General features: G+C 32.6%; 1 protein-coding gene across 2 annotated transcripts; it reads left to right on the top strand.

The window, feature by feature from the left end:
• Nucleotides 1-8,350: 8,350 nt before the first annotated feature.
• On the top strand, nucleotides 8,351-19,368 carry LOC143625468 (respiratory burst oxidase homolog protein A-like). Of its 2 annotated transcripts, none has more exons than XM_077095784.1 (14): nucleotides 8,351-9,037; nucleotides 9,252-9,411; nucleotides 9,523-9,571; nucleotides 10,313-10,426; nucleotides 13,818-14,240; nucleotides 15,467-15,853; nucleotides 15,967-16,062; nucleotides 16,758-16,873; nucleotides 16,949-17,116; nucleotides 17,192-17,351; nucleotides 17,446-17,646; nucleotides 17,777-17,905; nucleotides 18,823-18,901; nucleotides 18,994-19,368. In XM_077095784.1, exons 1-14 carry the CDS (start codon nucleotides 8,377-8,379, stop codon nucleotides 19,101-19,103), a joined length of 2,853 nt encoding a protein of 950 aa, XP_076951899.1. In that variant the 5' UTR covers nucleotides 8,351-8,376; the 3' UTR covers nucleotides 19,104-19,368. The 2 variants fall into 2 exon arrangements, with proteins under 2 accessions (XP_076951899.1, XP_076951898.1); XM_077095783.1 differs by having other exon boundaries at nucleotides 17,440-17,646.
• Nucleotides 19,369-20,570: the final 1,202 nt, after the last annotated feature.

Genomic DNA, 20,570 nt, shown 5'->3' with positions numbered 1-20,570 from the left:
TAATGACTTTCACATTTTTGACGAAACAAGCCGTCTTATTTGACTGGTAACTGAAGCAAATTATTCTCACTGCTTTTATACACAAGTCAATAACAACATTTAGTTGCTTTCTAATTAAACCTTAACCAACTACCCTACTCAATTGTCAATACTCATGCATATATTTACCTCCTTTTTATATAATATCTAGATTGTATTTTTCTAAACCATAACAATGAAAAATTGTTTTTTTTTATATAATCAGAATAGAGGTGATTTGGTGTTTAAACTGTTTTTAGTGAGAGACATACTTTGGGAAACTTTCACTATTGATTGTATAAATAACAAAGAAAGCAAGTCTATATATATGTAAGACACAACTCATAAGAATTATTATGTTGGTTGCCTTACAATAAATATAGAATTTATTATTGTAACAAAAATAGTTTTAATTATTTAACTTTTTTTTTCTAATAATCAAATATTAGTTTTGTAATGGCGTATGAATCATGTTCAATGCATAACCATTTTGAAAGAAAAACGGTGAGAATCGCATAGTATACTTACACGTGCTACTTTGAAATTTTAATGAGAGTGAGAAAGAGTGTGTGGCAAACGTTTAGTAGTCTACATAACCGTTTTATTTATTAGTTTAATAATGTAAATTATTATTATTATTTTGCTAATAATCACATATTATCTTTGTTATGGCATATGACTCGTGTTCAATGCATAACCACTTCGATATAGAAAACTGCGAGAATCGCATACTACACTTGAACGTACTATTAGTTATATGATTTAACGAGAACGAGAAAGAGTGTGTGCCAGACGATCAGTAGTTTACATAATCGTTTTATGTTTATAATAAACGTATTTCCTATATTATTATTATTATTATTATTATTATTTTGGAAAGGAAGTAACGGGCAAGACAATGACTACATAACAAAACTTGGGTGTTCTCTTGACTTTATTACACTACTTTTCTTTTTATCTTTATTTAAAAATCATGAAAATGACATCCATTTGATTATTAAACAAGTAATAATTTGAATATACGTGTATTTATTTCTATTTTCAATATATTATAGAAACATGCATCTTATGGGCGATCCACCATGTCCACATCACTTAACTCAAAATTACTTTAGAAAATGATTTATAATATATAGAGTTACTTTTATCTAGTCATAACATTTAATTATATACTAACAAACAAAAGATGGTCTATTGGCCGTTGTGCTATCATAATTATGTATTTGGTGGTTGTATTTATATTATTGTTTTTTTATATTGTAACAATCGGTTTCTCATACCGACCAATATTTTCTGTTAAAATCAACAATAAATAGAGAACGATTTTGATTTAATTCTTTAATTCCCAAACCGTTTATAACAAGAAGCGACTGATTATGAAAATTACCAAACCGAACTACCTATGATGTTATCACTCATAACTTAGTAAAAATAAAGGTGTGCTGGTTTGAAGGTTTAGTTTTAATTCTTGATTAAAACTTTAAACCAACACACCTTTATTTTACTAAGTTATAAGTGATCATAGCATAGGTAGTTCGGTTTAGTAATTTTCATAATCGACGCTTCTTGTTACAAACAGTTTGGTTATTATAGTTATCAGGAAAGACAATTTAGTTATTTTGGTTAACTGCATCTTCTAGGTGTAACCTTAATAGAAATGAAAACATGTTAATTTACAAATAATAGAATTGGATGAGTAATATCCCATTTATAAAAGTTATAACAAATTTTTCATACAATATATTATTTATAAAAAATAATTATAATTGATATGAACTGTTTGATGTGGGAGCATCCGGTTCGTTTAGCCGACCTGACCCTGACCCGACTCGAACGGTGTCCCATGAGGAAGAATATTTGGAGTGTGGGACAAGATAGCTTGTTTGAATTCAAGATTAAAAAGATCTTATATTATTTTTTAAAATTCAAACTTAGTTTCTCGTTTTTCCGTTTGTTTTAAGTTAGGATCTATCGTTTATGTTTTAGATAGTTTTGAAGATTGGTTATTGTAAAGAACACAGTTCTTGGACCTTTCGGTTTTTTTTCTAACCATTCAGTTAGATAAAGTGTATGAATAAACTATGAGTTTCTTGAGCCATTTAAGTTCAACTATTCAGGTACACGGAACCGTACCCGATCAATAAATTAAAACTATTAAATTTACTTTTTTTTATTTTGTAATCATTCAAATTTTCTTGTGAAAGCTACCAAAACTTAGACTCAAAATTTTATTTACTCCTTAAAATGTTACCCATGTTTTTTGGGAGTGGGTCAAACTTTGACTTAAAATGGGCCTTAGAAGGTGATGCAAGCAGGATCTTCTAGAATGACACCTACTCTTTTTAGAATGTTACTTTTATGTTCGATTTTAATATTATTTAATTTATCTTTATGAAAAACTTTTAATTAAAAGAAATACGCACAAAAAACAAAAATTTTATGCTATTAATATTATATGTATTTTATTGTATTTCTTATTTGAAAGATCATGTTCTTAAGTTATTTAATACAAAGTTATCACATACTTATATAATATCACATGATTAATTGATGTATATTGATGATTCATATATAGTCCTCTTAACACCCATCAATCCAACATACCCTCTTCATAAAGAGGCCGATAGTTTGTGTGAAAGAGAGAAAGAGACAGAAAAAACATATACTGAGAGACGTGGGGAAATACGGTAATTGTGGGAGGGGTGAAGAGAGTGGTCGTTTATGGAGTTTCTTCTGGACAAGCTAACATGAGGGTTAAGGGAGCCCGAAAAATATAAGAATATATAAGGTCACATAAATACATCAAATATATGTCTACATGACAACACATCAAAGACTTGTAAAACGTATTATAAACACATATGATATATACAAGATCTCCACACTCTAATGAGGGTATTTTTGCCTCTTTCTTTTTTCTATACATATAATGATAAAATATATTTGTCTTAATTCTTAATAATTTGTTTCCTTTAATTTTAAAATACTGATATATTAAAATATGACATTCTTAAAAGACCGGTGCACCATATGTACAACGGCGTATCAATAACATTAATAACAGTGAGTCTAACTCATGCATCCCTCGGTATACGACACATCTAACACATACGATGCGTGTGTATAAATATATAATAAGCTTATATACTAAGCTTATATACTTTTATGTACACAATAAGTTAGTACACGTATAAACATATTTATAACCTATGCATATGTACTTTTTATGTACTGCAAATACATTATGTACTTTATATTTTATAGGTGGGAATCATGTGCACATTGAAACAAACGGATATCTCCACTTATGTTTAATATAAATGTTTATATACAAGTTACAAAAGTCATAATACAATACATACATAAATATATTTTTCCAACGAACCAATTTTTAAGGTACCGTAATTATTTCCAACTTCTTGAGTAGTATTTTTCTTAATAGCCGGTCAAATAATGTGACATCAGCTACAAAGTGGAACATTGCTTGTTACTGTACATTAAAATCGTTTTAATAATGTAATTATAACATAAGATAAATATCAGAGTCCAGTGTAGAAAAAATATTTTTGATTATTTTAATATTCTTTTTGTTGCTTTAAATATGTAACTTTTTTATTTTAGTTTCGGTACCGTAGAAAACACTGAATGACTTTGTGTCGACTCGTTACCGTAACGTTTGAATTTACCGATCGAGGTACCGTAACAAATAATCGAAACCGAAAGAACGTGTGTCGACTCGGTGTTGCAGCAGTTGGGTTTTACCGTATATACAATTACCGAATGCATGTTAACGCACCTCCGTAACACGACACATACAAAACTAGTTAAACATGCAAGACCCAACAACAACTAATTGAACAGTATCAATTTTGGTATTTCAGTAATTAAATAGAATATCAAAGAAATTAATTAAATAAACTAGAGTTATTACAATCGTATTATCTTAATCACTATCATAACCAAAATCCTATTAAGGTAATAATTATTTTGAATATTTACGACAAATTGAAAAGATAAAAATATTTTTTTTTCATAATTACTAATCATCAGCAGTCACACCTCACTGGAGGGTTTTACCCCGAGCTACACCTCAATAGAGAGGCGTTGAGGACGTGGAGGGGTTTGCCGATACGGCTTGTCTTTTCTGGCGTGGAGTGGTTCCAACGCCCCAGGGTGAACCACCACACATATTCTTACAGTGATATGTTGATAAAAGTCGATTTTCTAACAAGGACCAAAATCGCATTTATGTGTGTAATACTTTTTCCACAAATCACCTAACAAGTCATCAACAAAATAATATTCATAAAATTAATTTGATAATTTTTAATTGTAATATAATTATTTTTCAAGTGGGGGATACATGCTTTCCTTAATTTCATTACCATTGGCAGCCAGTAGTTAGGATTAAGAAATTTGGTAACAAACACAAAATTGACTTCATTATTAAAAATCAAGTTATTGAATATTTGGAATAAATCACGAAATTCGAAACTCCCCGTTATCCAATAAAAACCCAAAATGCCTAATAATAAACTAAAATCACCAACAGGATTAGTTACAAATGCTTTTTGACAAGCCTTTGCTGCAAAAGGTCGTGTGAACAAAAATCCTATTAATAGATACGAACACATTCCAACCAATTCCCAAAAAATATAAATTTGTATCAAATTTGAATTAGTAACTAATCCCAACATGGAAGTACTGAAAAAACTCATATAAGCAAAAAATCTCAAGTATCCGTGATCATGAGACATATAATTATCACTATAAATAAGAACCATAATTCCAACAGTAGTAATTAATATTGACATAATAGAAGTAAGTGGATCTGCCGTGTCGTCCAGCGAAGCCTAGAAGAAGATGACTCGCGCAGACAGCTGACTCCTTTTCAATAGAAAAGAATAGCCAAACCAACCCAGCTGGCTGGTCAATCTCAGAAAGAAGATAGGCCGGCAACCGGAGACGTACAACCACGGTGCCGACCTTACCAGCACCAGGGGTGTACTAATCAATGAACCCCCGAAACCTACTTTCTTTTCTGACAAAATCAACCTAAGCCTAAAAATTCGCATTTACGTGTGTAATACTTTTTTCACAAATCACCTAACAAGTCATCAACAAAATAATATTCATAAAATTAATTTGATAATTTTTAATTGTAATATTATTATTTTTCAAGTGGGGGATACATGCTTTCCTTAATTTCATTACCATTGGCAGCCAGTAGTTAGGATTAAGAAATTTGGTAGACATTTTTTTCAAATATGTTTCTTTTTTTTCTTTTCTTGTAACATAAGTTATTTGATTAGGTTATAGATTAGATTCCCTAAACTCTTCCTCAGTCAAAGAAATAAAATCCTCATATATATTATTGTCTGCTTATGTATTTTATACGTTTAGAACAAAGAATAATGTCGTTGAAATGAACTTAGTTATGATTGTTATCTATACAATGTTGATGTTTTAGATGATTAAATTTTTATAAGACCAAAGTCACATTTAAATAATCTGATACAAGTTAGGAGGTACATGCGCTTATTCGAAACCAGTCTAGTTTCTTATGAAAAAGAATCTCGGGTGTTAAAAGAGAACTAATTGTTTGTGAGAAGTAAATGATTGTGAGTCACAATTATGATTAAGTATGTTGTTAGTACTAACAACATCACAAACATTTTATGATCTTGGTAGTAGCTTGGGTGATTAACAATGACTTATAAGGCTATTAGCGGCAACGGCTCTTAGCAATAACTTGACAACATCCACAACTTTGGTGATTAACTGTTGAGTTACAACTAACAGACCAATCATCAATACTAACTTAGTTAGAACTAATAGATTTCTGTTGATACGAGTTACTATTGAGGTAATCCAATATCTGAGAACCGTTTTTAGCCTCCAAATGACCAAATTAATGACGTACTTATTCACAAAGAGTTATGTCGTTTTTATTGAAGTTGTGCTTTTTCCCAACTATAAATCGTAAGCCTTTGGTTATTTGTTTCTCAAAACAGAAAATTGCATAGTTTCTCTTTAAATTATCCGACTGAGATTTCAAGAGTACCATCGGAATACTTTATAGCTTAGATTCTTTTCAAACTACAAAACATATATAAACATTCGAAGATAATTTATAGCAAGAAGAGGATTGAATTTTAATTATCATAAAGGTAGAATGTCAATTAATATCTTCATTTTAAGAAATATTATTCTAACAACATCAAATAAAGAGGATAGTAACATAAACTTTTCATCAAACACTAACATGACATAATGAATGGAATGCATGTTCACTATAATGTAAGAGAAAGTCTTAATCGAATTAGGTATAACTTGTAACTTAGTGAAGGTTCAAATTACATAAAGTGTGTAAACTGTAAAGTATTATTGTTATTTTTAATATAACATATATGGTTGGTGCCTCTAATTACACTCTCTTGTCATACCATTGTTCCTAATTTTGGCTATTGTCACCCAACTCCCATGTGTAGCACATCCCATCTTAGTCTCATAATTGAGTTTTAATAAACTTAATCATATTTTGCAAAATGGTAAAATGCAAAATATGTTTTCACTGAATTTGTTTGGATTTGTTAGTGCCGAATGTGATTTTTTGGTTGCCAATTGTACCGACTACTAGGATTTAGCTTGGTGCGCGATGACCGAATAATGACTTTGTGCCCACTTTAGCATATCACCATTGTTGAGCTTGAGGAATGATTGGGCTTTTAGAACGATTAGATGAATGAATTAACCGTCGAGCGATGAAGAAGAATCGATATAAAAGAAACTTTAAAAGACTTGAAAAGACTAAAATTCTATCATAAAATTATTTAATCGCGTGTATTAATATTATGCTAAAGGTAGATGCCGGTTTATTCTAGAGAAAAAAAAATGAAGTGTAGTAAACATCATATATGTAATCTATTAGAAAGGCCTAAATGTTAAATTTTAGCACTAGTTTTTAACACAACCATTTGTGTAATTTTTTCTAATGTTGTAGTGTGTGATGTGGGAAGATGATGGCTTGGAGGATATGGCAAAGTTGCCAGCAAGGAGCAATATCCCATGTACTCGGGAACGAGGAGCATGGGTGAATTTCGTCGATTGTACCATGATGTTTAAGCGAGGAAGCGAGAATGTTGCGACATGGCAAATCTCACCAGCCAAGAACACCCCCCCCCCTCAATCGACAAAGCCACGCCTTGGTGGTGGGAGCATGACGACACCTCACCGCACTGTCATGCCTTTGAACGAGTGTTCACAGGCACTGGTGTTAGGTGAGGGTTTTTGATGCAGCGGTAATACGATAATGAAGATCGAATCACGTTGATTCAAAGAATACCCGTGATGAACTTCCAAAAACCCCCAAATCCCACCCAAAGGTCAGGGAAAGTGAAGAGAAAAATGATTATTATTAAAATTAAAGTCTGTCTCTCCAAATTACATAACCAACATATAAATAAAGGTTTTAATACGAAATGGGTCTAAAAAGGGCCATGGGCCAAACACAAATCTAAAAACAAAAACATAAAAAATGCTTAAAAACATAAAAAGGTCCATAACTTTATTTAGAAGACGTTTTTGGGCTTCGGACAAAGGCCAAACCGTCATAGGCTGTTTGCCATAACGTGCTCCTCGTCTCAAGCTTCGATTTGACTGGTAATGGGCCTGAAACGGAGCTTCGTGAGCCAAGTTATGCCCGTTTTCATGGGCCACCTTTTGTAGCGCGATCTTGGGCCTTCAGAAACATAATAGACCCGTCTTCAACACTTGGGCCCACATCAGTTTTTCACTGATCGAAAGATGAGTTTATCCCGATTTAATGAATTTAATCGGTGGATCATTTAAAGGATTCGCTGAACGTTAAAAAAAATAAAACACTAACACAAAATCAATAACTTTGCAAACCAAAACTTCAAAACTAATAACATAATAACGGTTTGATCACGACGACATAATAATCTCCAAAGTAAACAACCAAATTACAAACTAATAATTTCTCTAATCATATTTAAACAATATATAATATCTTCCTTCACTTCTCCTAAACTATATCTCACTCATTTCCTAAGTCTCTTTCCAATATTATTATTATTATTATTATTATTATTATTATTATTCTATCTTTCTCTCTCTCTCTAACACAACAACACATATATACTTTCATCTAATAATATTCATATTCACATTCACATTCACATTCACATTCACATTCACATTCACATTCACATTCATATTCATAATATTCATATTCACATTCATATTCATATTCATTTTCCATCATTCGTCACATCCGAGCTTTATCATTCGTCACATCCGAGCTTTGATGCTATATAATATTATAGGATTAATACTATGCGAGGCGCCCGTCACGAACGCCGATGGGCGTCCGATACCGTCCCGGACAACATGCCAAGCGAAAGCTCTTCGCCCGCATACACCGACACGTCATCAATGAATCCAGCCGATCAAGAGTTTGTAGAAGTCACTCTCGACCTTCAAGATGACGACACTATTATTCTCCACAGTGTCGAGCCAGCGAGCGCGACAGTTATCCACGTGGATAATGAAAACGCAGAAACTGGGACAGTACCAGTTTCTGTTCCAGTTTATGCGTTTTCTTCGCGCTCGTCCACAATGCGAAGGAGCTCGTCGAACCGGTCCAGCCGGTTACGACAGTTCTCGCAGGAGTTGAAGGCGGAGGCCGTGGCTAAAGTGCGCCAGTTCTCCACGGAACTGAAACGGTTTCCGTGGAGTTACGGCCATGCGGCACGTGCCTCCTCGTCTTCAACGGCCGTTGGAGGGTTGGATTCTGCGATGGCGGCACGCGCCATGCGGAGGCAGCGTGCACAACTTGATCGGACACGTTCGGGCGCTCATCGAGCGCTTAAAGGACTCAGGTTCATTAGTAAAAACAAAATCAACGGTGCGGATGGATGGAATGAGGTTGAGAATAACTTCAAGATCCTTCAAAAGGATGGATATCTATTTCGTGCCGATTTCGCACAATGCATAGGTTTTTATTTCTCGTATTTCATGTTAAAAAAGGCCGTTTTGACCAAAAAGTCAAACTTTGAGAACAGTTACCCTATTGGTCAAAACAGTCGTTTTGTCAAACTTTGAAAATTTTGGCTAAAACGGCTGAATGACCAATTTTCAGAATTCCGTTCTGACCATAGACTGCCAAACTTTGAATTTTTTTAGTAACTGATCGTTGTTTACGTTTGAAGGAATGAAGGATTCGAAGGAATTTGCGCTTGAAGTATTCGATGCGATAAGCCGAAGACGAAGATTTAAAGTTGACAAGATTAGTAGAGAAGAATTATACGAATATTGGTCGCAGATCACTGATCAAAGCTTCGATTCTCGCCTCCAAATCTTTTTTGACATGTAAGACTTATAATTACTGGTCTCAAGTTCAAACCTGACAAAGAAATATATATTTATTGGTGTAACGTAAAGTAGTAAAGTAGTAGTAACATGTGATGTTACATTTTTCAGGGTAGACAAGAATGAAGATGGAAGAATCACTGAAGAAGAAGTTAAGGAGGTAAACATTGTTCATACATATTATTATTATTATTTTATTATTTGATGTTTAGTTATTTTAATAAAATGAAATATTCAAACCTGTTTTTAGATAGCCACTTTAGGCGTGGTGAGTGGTTGAAGAGTTGATTTGGTGATCATTTCTGTTATACAAAATCTTTCAATTTTTAAATATTTTTATTAAAAATAAATATATAATTTGAAGCTTATATTACACTTTTACTAGATATCTTTTAACCTTTTCTGTGATATTATCAAAAGTTTTATTAATATATAATACAGTTATTTTGAAGTATGTTAAAAGTACGTTTAAATATGATATTTTTAAGTAATATTTTGTTCACATGCACTAGTGAATCCAATAACTTTTTTCAAAAAAAAATTGAAAACAAATTTTCAATGCCTTTTACATTACAACTCTTTAAAATCCTTCAACTTCCTTTTGTAAGAAAATGCGTTACCATGTCTTTGTCATGAATTATTGCTACAATTTTGGAAAAATTTACCCATAAGTATAATACCTAAAGATAATTTTCACTTTTATGTTCAAATACTTTCAAGTGTATATTAAAACAATTTTTATTACAAGATTATTAATTTGCAACATTACACATAAAATATGTATAAAAAGTTGTACTTTGAAAGTGTGTAACTAGTACACTAAACAAATATATGGGGGTTTGGTAAAGACTTTTTCTTACATAGCACATGAATGAATATTAATTTTGGAAACTGTTAATAGATAATAATGCTAAGTGCGTCAGCAAACAAGTTATCAAGGTTACAAGAACAAGCAGAAGAGTATGCAGCTTTAATAATGGAAGAGTTGGATCCTGAAAGACTTGGCTACATTGAGGTAAGTGTGGGCCCCACCGGTGTGTTTTTGTATATTTTTACACTATTTTTCACATTGCTAATTTAATTGTTAAAAGTAAATAAATATCCATCTAACCCGTTTTAACTCGAAATAGAATCGACCCGTTTACTTAATAATCATCATCTAATGAGATTTTCAATCAACAAGATTTTATCACATTTAAAATAAAGCCTGGCAGAAGACCAAAAAATCTCATCGGAAGACGGGACGGATAAATCTCGTCAGGATACTTAAAAAACCTCGTTGGTCCGACGGTTTTTTCCCAAAAGTCCAGGTGTCGGATATTGACATGTGACGTGACTTGGTTGGCTGGAAATCTTGTTGAGTGATGATTATTAAGTAGGTTGACTAACTGGTTTCGAGGTAAAACTTTTTATGAAAACCCTGTATGTATGGACAAATGTTTTTTTTAACTGGTCAAACTGACATTTTGGTCCTTTATATTTACGTATAAACAGACTATAATAAATGTAAATATAAGTAACACAATCTATGTACGACTCTTTCTTTTTTAAATACTTAAGTGTCATTTTAGTACATATTCATACAAAATATAGAAGTTTACGTTAATAGATGAATATGTATTTAATAATTTTTTAAGTGTTTTTTTGCTATAATAATAAATAGCCATCATGAAATCATCTATTTTGACACATCTTTCTGTCTGTTTTGTTATTGCATGAGGCTATTTTATACAATTAGTTAGTAATTAGGTAAGTTAATTGTTATATATAATTATATAGTAAAGTCAACCACTTAATTGTTATAAACCTTTGGACAGCCATAGAAATCAAGAGATTGAGATTTGTCTTGTGTTTTCATTAATTCATGTTCTAGATTCTTGAATTTTTACATAAATTAATTTTTTAACTTTTAAAATATTAGACTAGAGATTTGACTTGGCATAAAATATAAAAAAGGTGAGGTGTCATCATCATAAAATAAAAAAATAAAAAAAATTGCCATGTGAAATTTATAATAAATTAATAAAAATAAAGTAGAAATATTTATTGTAGTAGGATGAACATGATAGAAATTTCAAATTATAATTCATGAAACCAGGTAATATTGCTGAAAAATGATATGAGATAATATATTTATTTTACTTAATTAAATCAAGTGGTGTGTGTTAGTTTTCAAAATAGTGGTTAGCCCAAAAAGCCTTGGCTAAGATCAGATTAATTACATTGTTGTTCAACTGTCCCATGAAGAATTAAGAATGGATATATATAAGTATTAACAACATTGGAATACACATTCTTTTTTGGTTGTTCAACTGCTGTCTATTGGAAGAAAAATATACAAAAACATAATTCTTAAAAAACCAATGTATACATAAATCAACTTTACACGTATGCACTAAGTAAATTTTTAGTTAAGCGAATTTTTGTTAGATCACCTATTTAAATTACAAATTTTTAACTTATCTAGAGGGGACTATTTCACCTATTTTTCATGTTAAAGTCACTACCACTTTTTTCTAATAAAATGAACCACTCAAGTTACATTACTGTTACATTTACAGTTTGTTAGAAACTTTTTTGATTATAGGAGTTGAATAAAGAAAGTATTAAATATTTAGTAATGAAAATTTAAGAATTAAATAAAAAAATTTTGTGATTAGATATGATATGATTGAAATTATGTATAACTTATTAACTTATAATTTGTTTATTATACGGGTTGAATAAAGGAAATATTAGATATTTAGTAATGTAAATCTAGAACTATATAATGATATTTTGAGTTAATTAACATATGATTGAAATTATATGTATCTTATTAACTTATAATCTTAATATTTGAAGTCAAATATCTAATATAAGTTACTATATTTTATTTTATCCTAATTTAGATTTTAATGTTTTTATTACTATAGTTAGGAAGGAATGAAATAAGATAAACGAAAAAAATATCTTTGCCATAGAATTATGACTCGTGACATGCATAGTTACGTATTTAGGGAAAGGTTAATGTACAAATGAAATTAACGTGCTAAACGGGAGAATCAAGTAGAGTAATTATGTAATTACATCATAGAGTAATTATCATAGATACATAAAGTTATTATCATAGAGTAATTACATAATTATTCTACTTGATTTTCATGTTTAGCACGTTAATTTCATTTGTATTTGATCCAAATCCTACGTATTTATTAGGTATAGATTTTGACATATATTATTCTAAATTCTAAACAATAGATATAAACACAAACTAAATGAGTGGTAATCATGAAATATCTCATTTTGACATCATAAGATATATCACATTATGAAGAAGTTGTTTTTATTCTTCTTCTATGACATATTTATATAACAATGTGTGCTAATAATAATTTCTTTGTTTTCCACTTTGGTTCCATACCTTATCTTAGCAAATAGCAAGCATCTTGACACATGGTTGCTATGATTCACATTATTTGTTCCCATCATTGGATTTGTTGTATAGTCCCCTCAATTACGCGTATTCTCCACTATCCCATGTGTATAAAGTAGTCATCCATATATATTCTTATCATCAATAATATCATAAAGAGACACAAAAATGAAAAAAATAAAAAAAAATAAAAATAAAAATAAAAATAAAAATTTCACTCTCACTTTATATTTGCACATTGCAAATAGAGGGTTCATAGTTATACTTTAGGGGGTCAATTGTGACAGTTTAACAGGTTATAGGCTAGCAGACCGGAAATGGAACCTGAATCTGACCCATGTTATTATTTGTGTCAAATATTTTAATCGTAACACACACATGTAAATTCTGGTCGACCCAAACTCACCCCGTTTAACCCATATTTTAAAAAAAAAATTAAAGGGTGTTTTTTACATTTTAACAATAAAATGGATATAATTTAGACAGAAATAAATGTTGTCATTTAAACATAGTTAATTTATGGAACAGGTATTTTAAAAAGTTTACTTTCGGGCGGTGTCTTTTAATAAACAAATTACCTTGTTTTTTTATCCTTTTGACTAACTGTCATCCAAATCCTCCATGCATATAGGGCAAAAATGTAATATGAATATATATTTTTTTGAAAAATATTAAAAATCTTGAAAATGGATCGGAAAGTGTAAGTGTATCTTCAGAAAACTGGAAAACAGAGAAAACAAAAATAAAAATCTATTTATTATAGCTTTCTAAAATACTTAAACGGGTTAACAGGTCAACCCGAACCGACCTATTTTAAAACGGGTCACCCGAACCCGACCCGTTTTTAAACGGGTCGTGTTAGTCGACCTAAAACCTGTTTTAGTTTCCGTGTTGGGTTCGGGTCATGTCAACAATACCATAACACTAATAATCTCATTCAATTTATTATGTAACTAATATTGAACATGAAATATTTGTTATGATCATACAGTTATGGCAGCTAGAAACACTTTTGTTACAAAAGGACACTTACCTCAACTACAGTCAAGCATTGAGCTACACAAGCCAAGCCTTGAGCCAGAACCTACACGGGTTGAGAAACCGCAGCCCGATCAAGCGAATGGGCTCAAAATTCATATATTATTTACAAGAAAATTGGAAAAGACTTTGGATTATTAGCTTATGGATTTTGATCATGGTTGGTTTGTTCCTATGGAAGTACTTTCAATACAAACAAAGGGCTGCATTTGAAGTTATGGGATATTGTGTTCTTACGGCTAAAGGCGCAGCCGAAACGCTTAAGCTTAATATGGCTATCGTGCTATTACCCGTGTGCAGGAATACTATAACTTGGTTGAGGTCTACTAGGTTGTCTTATGTCGTACCGTTTGATGACAACATTAACTTTCATAAGGTTCGGTTCGTTTTTATATTTAAATTTGGTTTGGGTTGAACATGCCATTTTTTGAACAGTTTATGACACGACATGAACTTGACACGAAATTTGTGAGCTTTGTTTAACCTGGCAAACACGTTTAGCTAAACGAGCCGTGTTAACATCAACCCGGCGGGTTGACCTGCTTAACACATTTTTTTTTCATATTTAGCTTTGATTTTTATGTCATAATTTAAATTGGTTGAGTGTTTTATATAAAAGTTTAAAATTAAAAGAGAAATTGATATAAGTTTTTTATAATTAAATTGCAATTTTAAAATTGTAATTTTAAAGTATTAATATGTGAAAAAGAAAATGGGTTAAACAGGTCATGTTCTTGTTAACCCATAAAAACAGGTCATGTCGTGTTCAAATTCTATCTCTAACACGACTTTCAGGTTCGTGCCAAATTTTCGGGCCCGTTTCGGGTTGGACCCAGGAACTCGACCCGTTTAGCTCCCCTTGGGTGAATCGGGTCGAGTTAGGTTGACCCACAAACACCTTTTGCCCCCTTCTTTTTATTTTAAAAACTAATAAATAATTGGTGATTCAAGCATAATCACAAAAACAATATGATTATTAGATATAAAAAGGTATTATGCAATGAAAACATAATATAGACAAGACTACAAGAGTGAACTGTGGTTTTCGTCCATGTGGCTTGTCCAAAACTACGGTTTTAGGCCAATAGTTTCAAATTTGCGATTTCCGTCCCTGTGGTTTCATTTCACTTGCAATTAAACCCGACTTCACTAACCCAGTTAAGTCTGGTCGTTAAACCCATCAGTGTGTGCCCCTCACGTGAGGGGCAGTTTTGTCATTTTTCTCCCCAAATAAACCCCAACCCTAATTCGCAAGCCCTCCTCACGTGAGGGGCTGGGGTGTATTTGGGGAAAAAAAGGACAAAACTGCCCATCGCGTGAGGGCACACCGATGAGTTAAACGGCCAGACTTAATATCGTTAGTGGGGTCGGGTTTAATTACAAGTGAAATGAAACAACATGGACGAAAGTCGCAAATTTGAAACTATTGATATAAAACATTAGATTTGGACAAATCACAGGAACGAAAACCGCAGTTTACTCTATAGACAACTTATAGCATGTTTGGCACATTTGTGCCATGCCACTTTTATTTAAAAACATTGTTTTAGACTTTTAGCTCACTAACTATATTAACTTTGTACATGTTACTTGCATTTGCAGACCATAGCTGCAGCCATAGTAATCGGTGTAATACTCCACGCGGGTAACCATTTAGCATGCGACTTCCCACGCCTTATAAACGAAGACGAAAAACAATACAATCTCGACATGAGTAAATTCTTTGGTTCAAACCAACCAGACTACATAACATTGGTTAAAGGTGTGGAAGGTGTGACAGGAATAATAATGGTAGTTTGCATGATAATAGCGTTCACACTCGCAACCAGATGGTTTAGGCGCAGCCTAGTGAAGCTACCAAAGCCACTCGATAGACTCACGGGCTTCAACGCGTTTTGGTATTCGCATCACTTGTTTGTTATCGTTTACGTTTTGCTGCTAGTACACGGGTGGTTCCTTTATTTTGTGAAGAAATGGTACAAAAAGACGGTATAATACTATAATGACTAACTTTTTTGTTTATAAATTTAACAACAAAATGTAGTATAGAAATATAACTATATATATGTATGCATAATAACTGTGACATAATATTGTTGCAGACTTGGATGTATCTTGCAGTTCCGGTTTTGCTTTATGCAGGGGAACGAACACTCAGGTTTTTTCGGTCGGGTTCTTATACTGTCCGGATTCTAAAGGTTAGCAAAATCATGTGTGGTAGATATGGCTAGATGGGCGGGTCGGGTAATGGGTCATTTTTACTGTAGGGGTGCTAAACGGGTCGTGTTCGAAGGTCCAACATGAAACGACCCGAACCCAAAAATCTTGTTAGACAAGTGAATCCGAACATGACATGCATATTTGCGGGTTGACCTGAATATGGCCCGTTTGACCCGGAAGGTTTTTTTAATTGTTTTTACATGGTAAGACTTTATATATACATTTGTACAACCAAAAATACAAAATTTATAAAAAAAAATTACATTTTTAATTATATATAAATGGATTAAACTGGTCAACCCGTGAGGCGTGAACCCGTTGTATTGACCGGAACACGACCCATTTATCTAAACGGTCTCGTGGGTTCAACCCAAAATTAACCCTCACGGACCTGTTTATACCAAACCTGACCCGTGAGTTTCGTATCTGGTTCGTGTCATGTCAGAAAATCACACCCCTGATCTTTAGTGGTCCACTTGGCCCGGTTAGGATTTTTTTGAACAAAAAATGCTTTTTTTTTCATTTTTTTATTTTTATTTATATGCAAAATACTTTATGAATTAACAATGCTTATAATAACAATTGACAAGTTGAATAAACAACATGTATGCATTATTTTTTTTTATTTGACTTGTAATGTTTATGATGTTTTTGTTACTGTAACAATATTTAGGTAGCAATTTATCCTGGTAAAGTTCTCACGTTGCAAATGTCGAAGCCTCCACATTTTCGGTACAAGAGTGGACAATACATGTTTGTACAATGCCCCATTGTATCACCGTTCGAATGGTAACTAATACATATTAATATCTTAAAAAGTTATATTAACATAACATTTATGGTCTACTATTTTTTTGTTTTTAGGCATCCATTTTCGATAACATCTGCTCCAGACGACGATTATCTAGCAATTCACGTACGTGAGCTCGGTGACTGGACACAAGAACTAAAGCGAGTATTCTCCGAAGTCTGTGAACAACCCGTGGCTGGTAAAAGCGGGCTGCTTCGAGCCGATGAAACTACAAAAGCAATGTATATATATATTCATTTACCTTATAAATAATTAATATGCTAACAATACTAATAATAATATTAAACTTATTTCAGCCTGCCAAGACTGTTGATAGACGGGCCATACGGTGCACCAGCACAAGACTATCGAAAATACGACGTTCTCTTACTCGTTGGGCTCGGTATTGGAGCAACACCTTTTATTAGTATTCTTAAAAATTTGCTTAACAACATTGTTAAAATGGAAGAACTTGAAGTAAGCAACTTTTTATATAACTATGCATCTTTTACTAACATGTTACATCGACTGTCGAGTGGCTAATAATATTTTAACTTGATTATAGTTTCAGGATTCGACGTCTGGTCATAGTAGGCGATCGGATCAGAGTTCGGGGAGCGGTGACTCATCATCATATCATGGGAAAGTGTCTCCAAGTAAGAAGAAGACTTTAAGGACTACAAATGCATACTTTTATTGGGTCACTAGAGAACAAGGTTCATTTGATTGGTTCAAAGGAGTCATGAATGAAGTTGCTGAACTTGATCAAAGGGTATATATATAAATATACATATACATACATATATATATATATATATTAACTACTAATTTTTTTAAGTCAACTTATTTTTTTTTTGTAAGATTTTTCAAAAATTTATGAATATTTGTGGTTATGTGTATAGGGTGTGATAGAGATGCATAATTATCTAACAAGTGTCTATGAAGAAGGCGATGCTCGGTCCGCTCTCATCACGATGGTTCAAGCTCTCAATCATGCTAAAAACGGGGTCGACATTGTGTCCGGAACAAGGGTAAGATTTCAGGAACGAATTGATATAACTCACCAAAACGAAAACACACACGAAACAAATATTTAATAACTCTCGATAGTCGATACATTACATTGGGAAATCTAACTCGGAAGACGAAAATCCCTAGTACACATAACTCGTGTCTCTTGATAAACCTTAACTCGGTTCATCTCATATGTTTTATAATATGTAACCATAACTTGATTCATATAGACTGATACTAACTTGCTAGCCAAAATAGGGGTGTGCGTGGTGCGGTTCTGTTCGGTTTTGGGCTAAAACCGAACCGAAAACCAAAACTTCGTTTTTTGGATTTTTTGAAACCGTTCAATTTCGGTTTTTTTTGTTTTGGTTTTTCGGTTTTCATTTTGGTTTTAGTTCGGTTTCGGTTTTGCCATTTAAGCTTAAAAATTTTAGGCAGAAAAAAAAATTTACAAAAATAATGAATTGAAGTATAAATAATTTTGTTCATTGTTAACTAATAGAATATTATACATTTGACCAGAAATATTTGAGTTACATATTTATTAAATTCTTATAAATTACTTAAATTTAAAAAAAATTAGGAATTCGGTTCGGTTTTTTTCGGTTTTTATTACATGGAAAACCAAAATCGAACCGTAAGTTCGGTTTTTACAAAAACATAAAACCAAACCGGCCGGTTTTGTTTCGGTTTGGATTTTTTGGTTTTTCCGGTTTCGGAACGGTTTTTTCGGTTTCTTGCACACCCCTAGCCAAAACATTACCAATTTTAATTATAATGCAGTTAGGAAATACAAAATATAACCTACTATGACTTATCTGTTAATATTGGTCCTCAAGTTCATCTACTTGTGACTTGGGATCCGAGATTACCAACAAGATAGGTATCATTCTATAAGATTATTATATATATTGATATAAACTTTCATTAACAGGTTCGAACGCATTTCGCGAGGCCAAATTGGAAGAAAGTGCTCTCAAAAACTTGTACAAAACATGCTGGTGCTAGGATAGGTAAGTATACTTATACTTTATGTTTTTATGTTTGTACAAGACTTTGTATATTTAGTTCAAGAGTAATTAATATTTGTTGTGTTATGTGACAGGTGTGTTTTACTGTGGTGCATCAGTGTTAGCAAAGGAACTGAGTAACTTATGTCATGAGTTTAACCAAAAAGGTTCAACCAAATTTGAGTTTCACAAAGAACACTTTTAAGGTAGTAATAATAATATTATTATTAGTAATATTATTATTAATAATATTATTAATGTTATTATCACACAAATGCAAATGTACAGTTATAGTAAGAAAGGAGGATATATTATTTTTGTATCATGCTAGCAACCTTTGTTAACAAGATGAAGTTAAGAATACTATTGACTTATGTTGGTACACGTGGCGGGAAACTAGAGGTGACAGTTGGCATGATGTTAGTGGTGGGGTCCACATGATCCACGTGGACCACTAGATATCTGGAAGGTTGACTTTTGGAGTTGGAGTTGGTGGAGGGACATGAATCATGAAAATGTTCTAGAAGTGATTGAAGGTGGTGGGGTCCACCTTGAATTGTTTTTATCTTTGTTTTTTTTTATACAGATACATTTTTATACTTTGATTATATTATTATTAGTTTATTTATTATTATACAAAGATAGTCATGTCAAAATACCTTTCAGTTAAGTCCTAAAACAATGATATTATTAATTTTTTATTATCAAAATCAAAATATTGTCCAAAAGTCCATTGTTCATATTCTCCTTTAAAGGCTTAAAGCCCATAAAGCCCAAAAAAATCCATTGAAGTATTAAAACATATTACATATGTGCCAATACATAAGCCCAATAGAAAAAACAGTTTGGGACCGGTGAACCAGTTTCCAACCCGACTCGATCATACACTATAACCAATTGGCCCACGTCATTTCGGTTCCCGGCCCAAGCAGATGGTTTGGCACTAGTTTGGGGATTCAGCATGCAAAATCGTTCGGTTTCAATGGCCCAAAAATTAGCATTTGGGATGATCGTTGGAGCTCCTTCTTGATCGTTTTTTGACTTTCGTTTACACTTTTGCTCCCATGTGTTAGTATAAATATGTGATGGATGTTTTGGTTCAATCACAACACTCAAAAGCGCTCTCTACACCGTATACATTAAAAACGGAAGTGGTTCGAACCCTTACATAAAGGAACCCACAAAACACCTCAAATGGCTACATATAGGTACACTTTAGTTTAAACTTTTGTTGTGGTATGTACCGCGGGTCAGGGGTATTTGGTACAACGGAATACCCCTAACCCGCGGTACATACCGCAACATTAGATCCTTCAGACACCCTTTAATGTCCGAGGCCTTACTTTACTCCTTGTCAGGAATAGCGGCCTTAGAGCTTCTACTACTATCGGCTATCTAACTCTCGGGAAATCGGGGGTTTTGTCGGGGAATCGGTGTCGTGGTGGTGCTACGAGATGGCGATTTATCGTATAGAAGAATGGATCCGCGGACCTTTAAATAAGCCGCAAATCCATGAGCTTAGAGGTTAATTGAAGTATCGAACCATCTAGTAGCTCGCTACACTTGTTGGGCCAAGTATCCAGTAGGCCCAACGAAAGAAAAGGCCATATTTTAGCTTTAGCAGGTTGGTATAATTTAGAAATTCAAAATGAGCCCCAATATAATATAGATT

This window comes from Bidens hawaiensis, unplaced genomic scaffold (genome assembly GCF_021521415.1).
Source record: "Bidens hawaiensis isolate Kalapana, Puna unplaced genomic scaffold, B.hawaiensis_p1.1 tig00004105_1, whole genome shotgun sequence".
Classification (NCBI taxonomy): domain Eukaryota; kingdom Viridiplantae; phylum Streptophyta; class Magnoliopsida; order Asterales; family Asteraceae; genus Bidens; species Bidens hawaiensis.
The sequence above is the reverse complement of the archived record's forward strand: the minus strand, read 5'-3'. Positions and strand labels throughout refer to the sequence as shown.

Bases quoted from the DNA above. Each gene is read 5' to 3' on its own strand.
- LOC143625468 (XM_077095783.1), top strand. From the start codon at position 8,377: ATGCGAGGCGCCCGTCACGAACGCCGATGGGCGTCCGATACCGTCCCG. The intron at 9,572-10,312 runs GTAAACATTGTT...AACTGTTAATAG, and splicing joins CTGAAGAAGAAGTTAAGGAG to ATAATAATGCTAAGTGCGTC. The intron at 15,854-15,966 runs GTATAATACTAT...ATATTGTTGCAG, and splicing joins AGAAATGGTACAAAAAGACG to ACTTGGATGTATCTTGCAGT.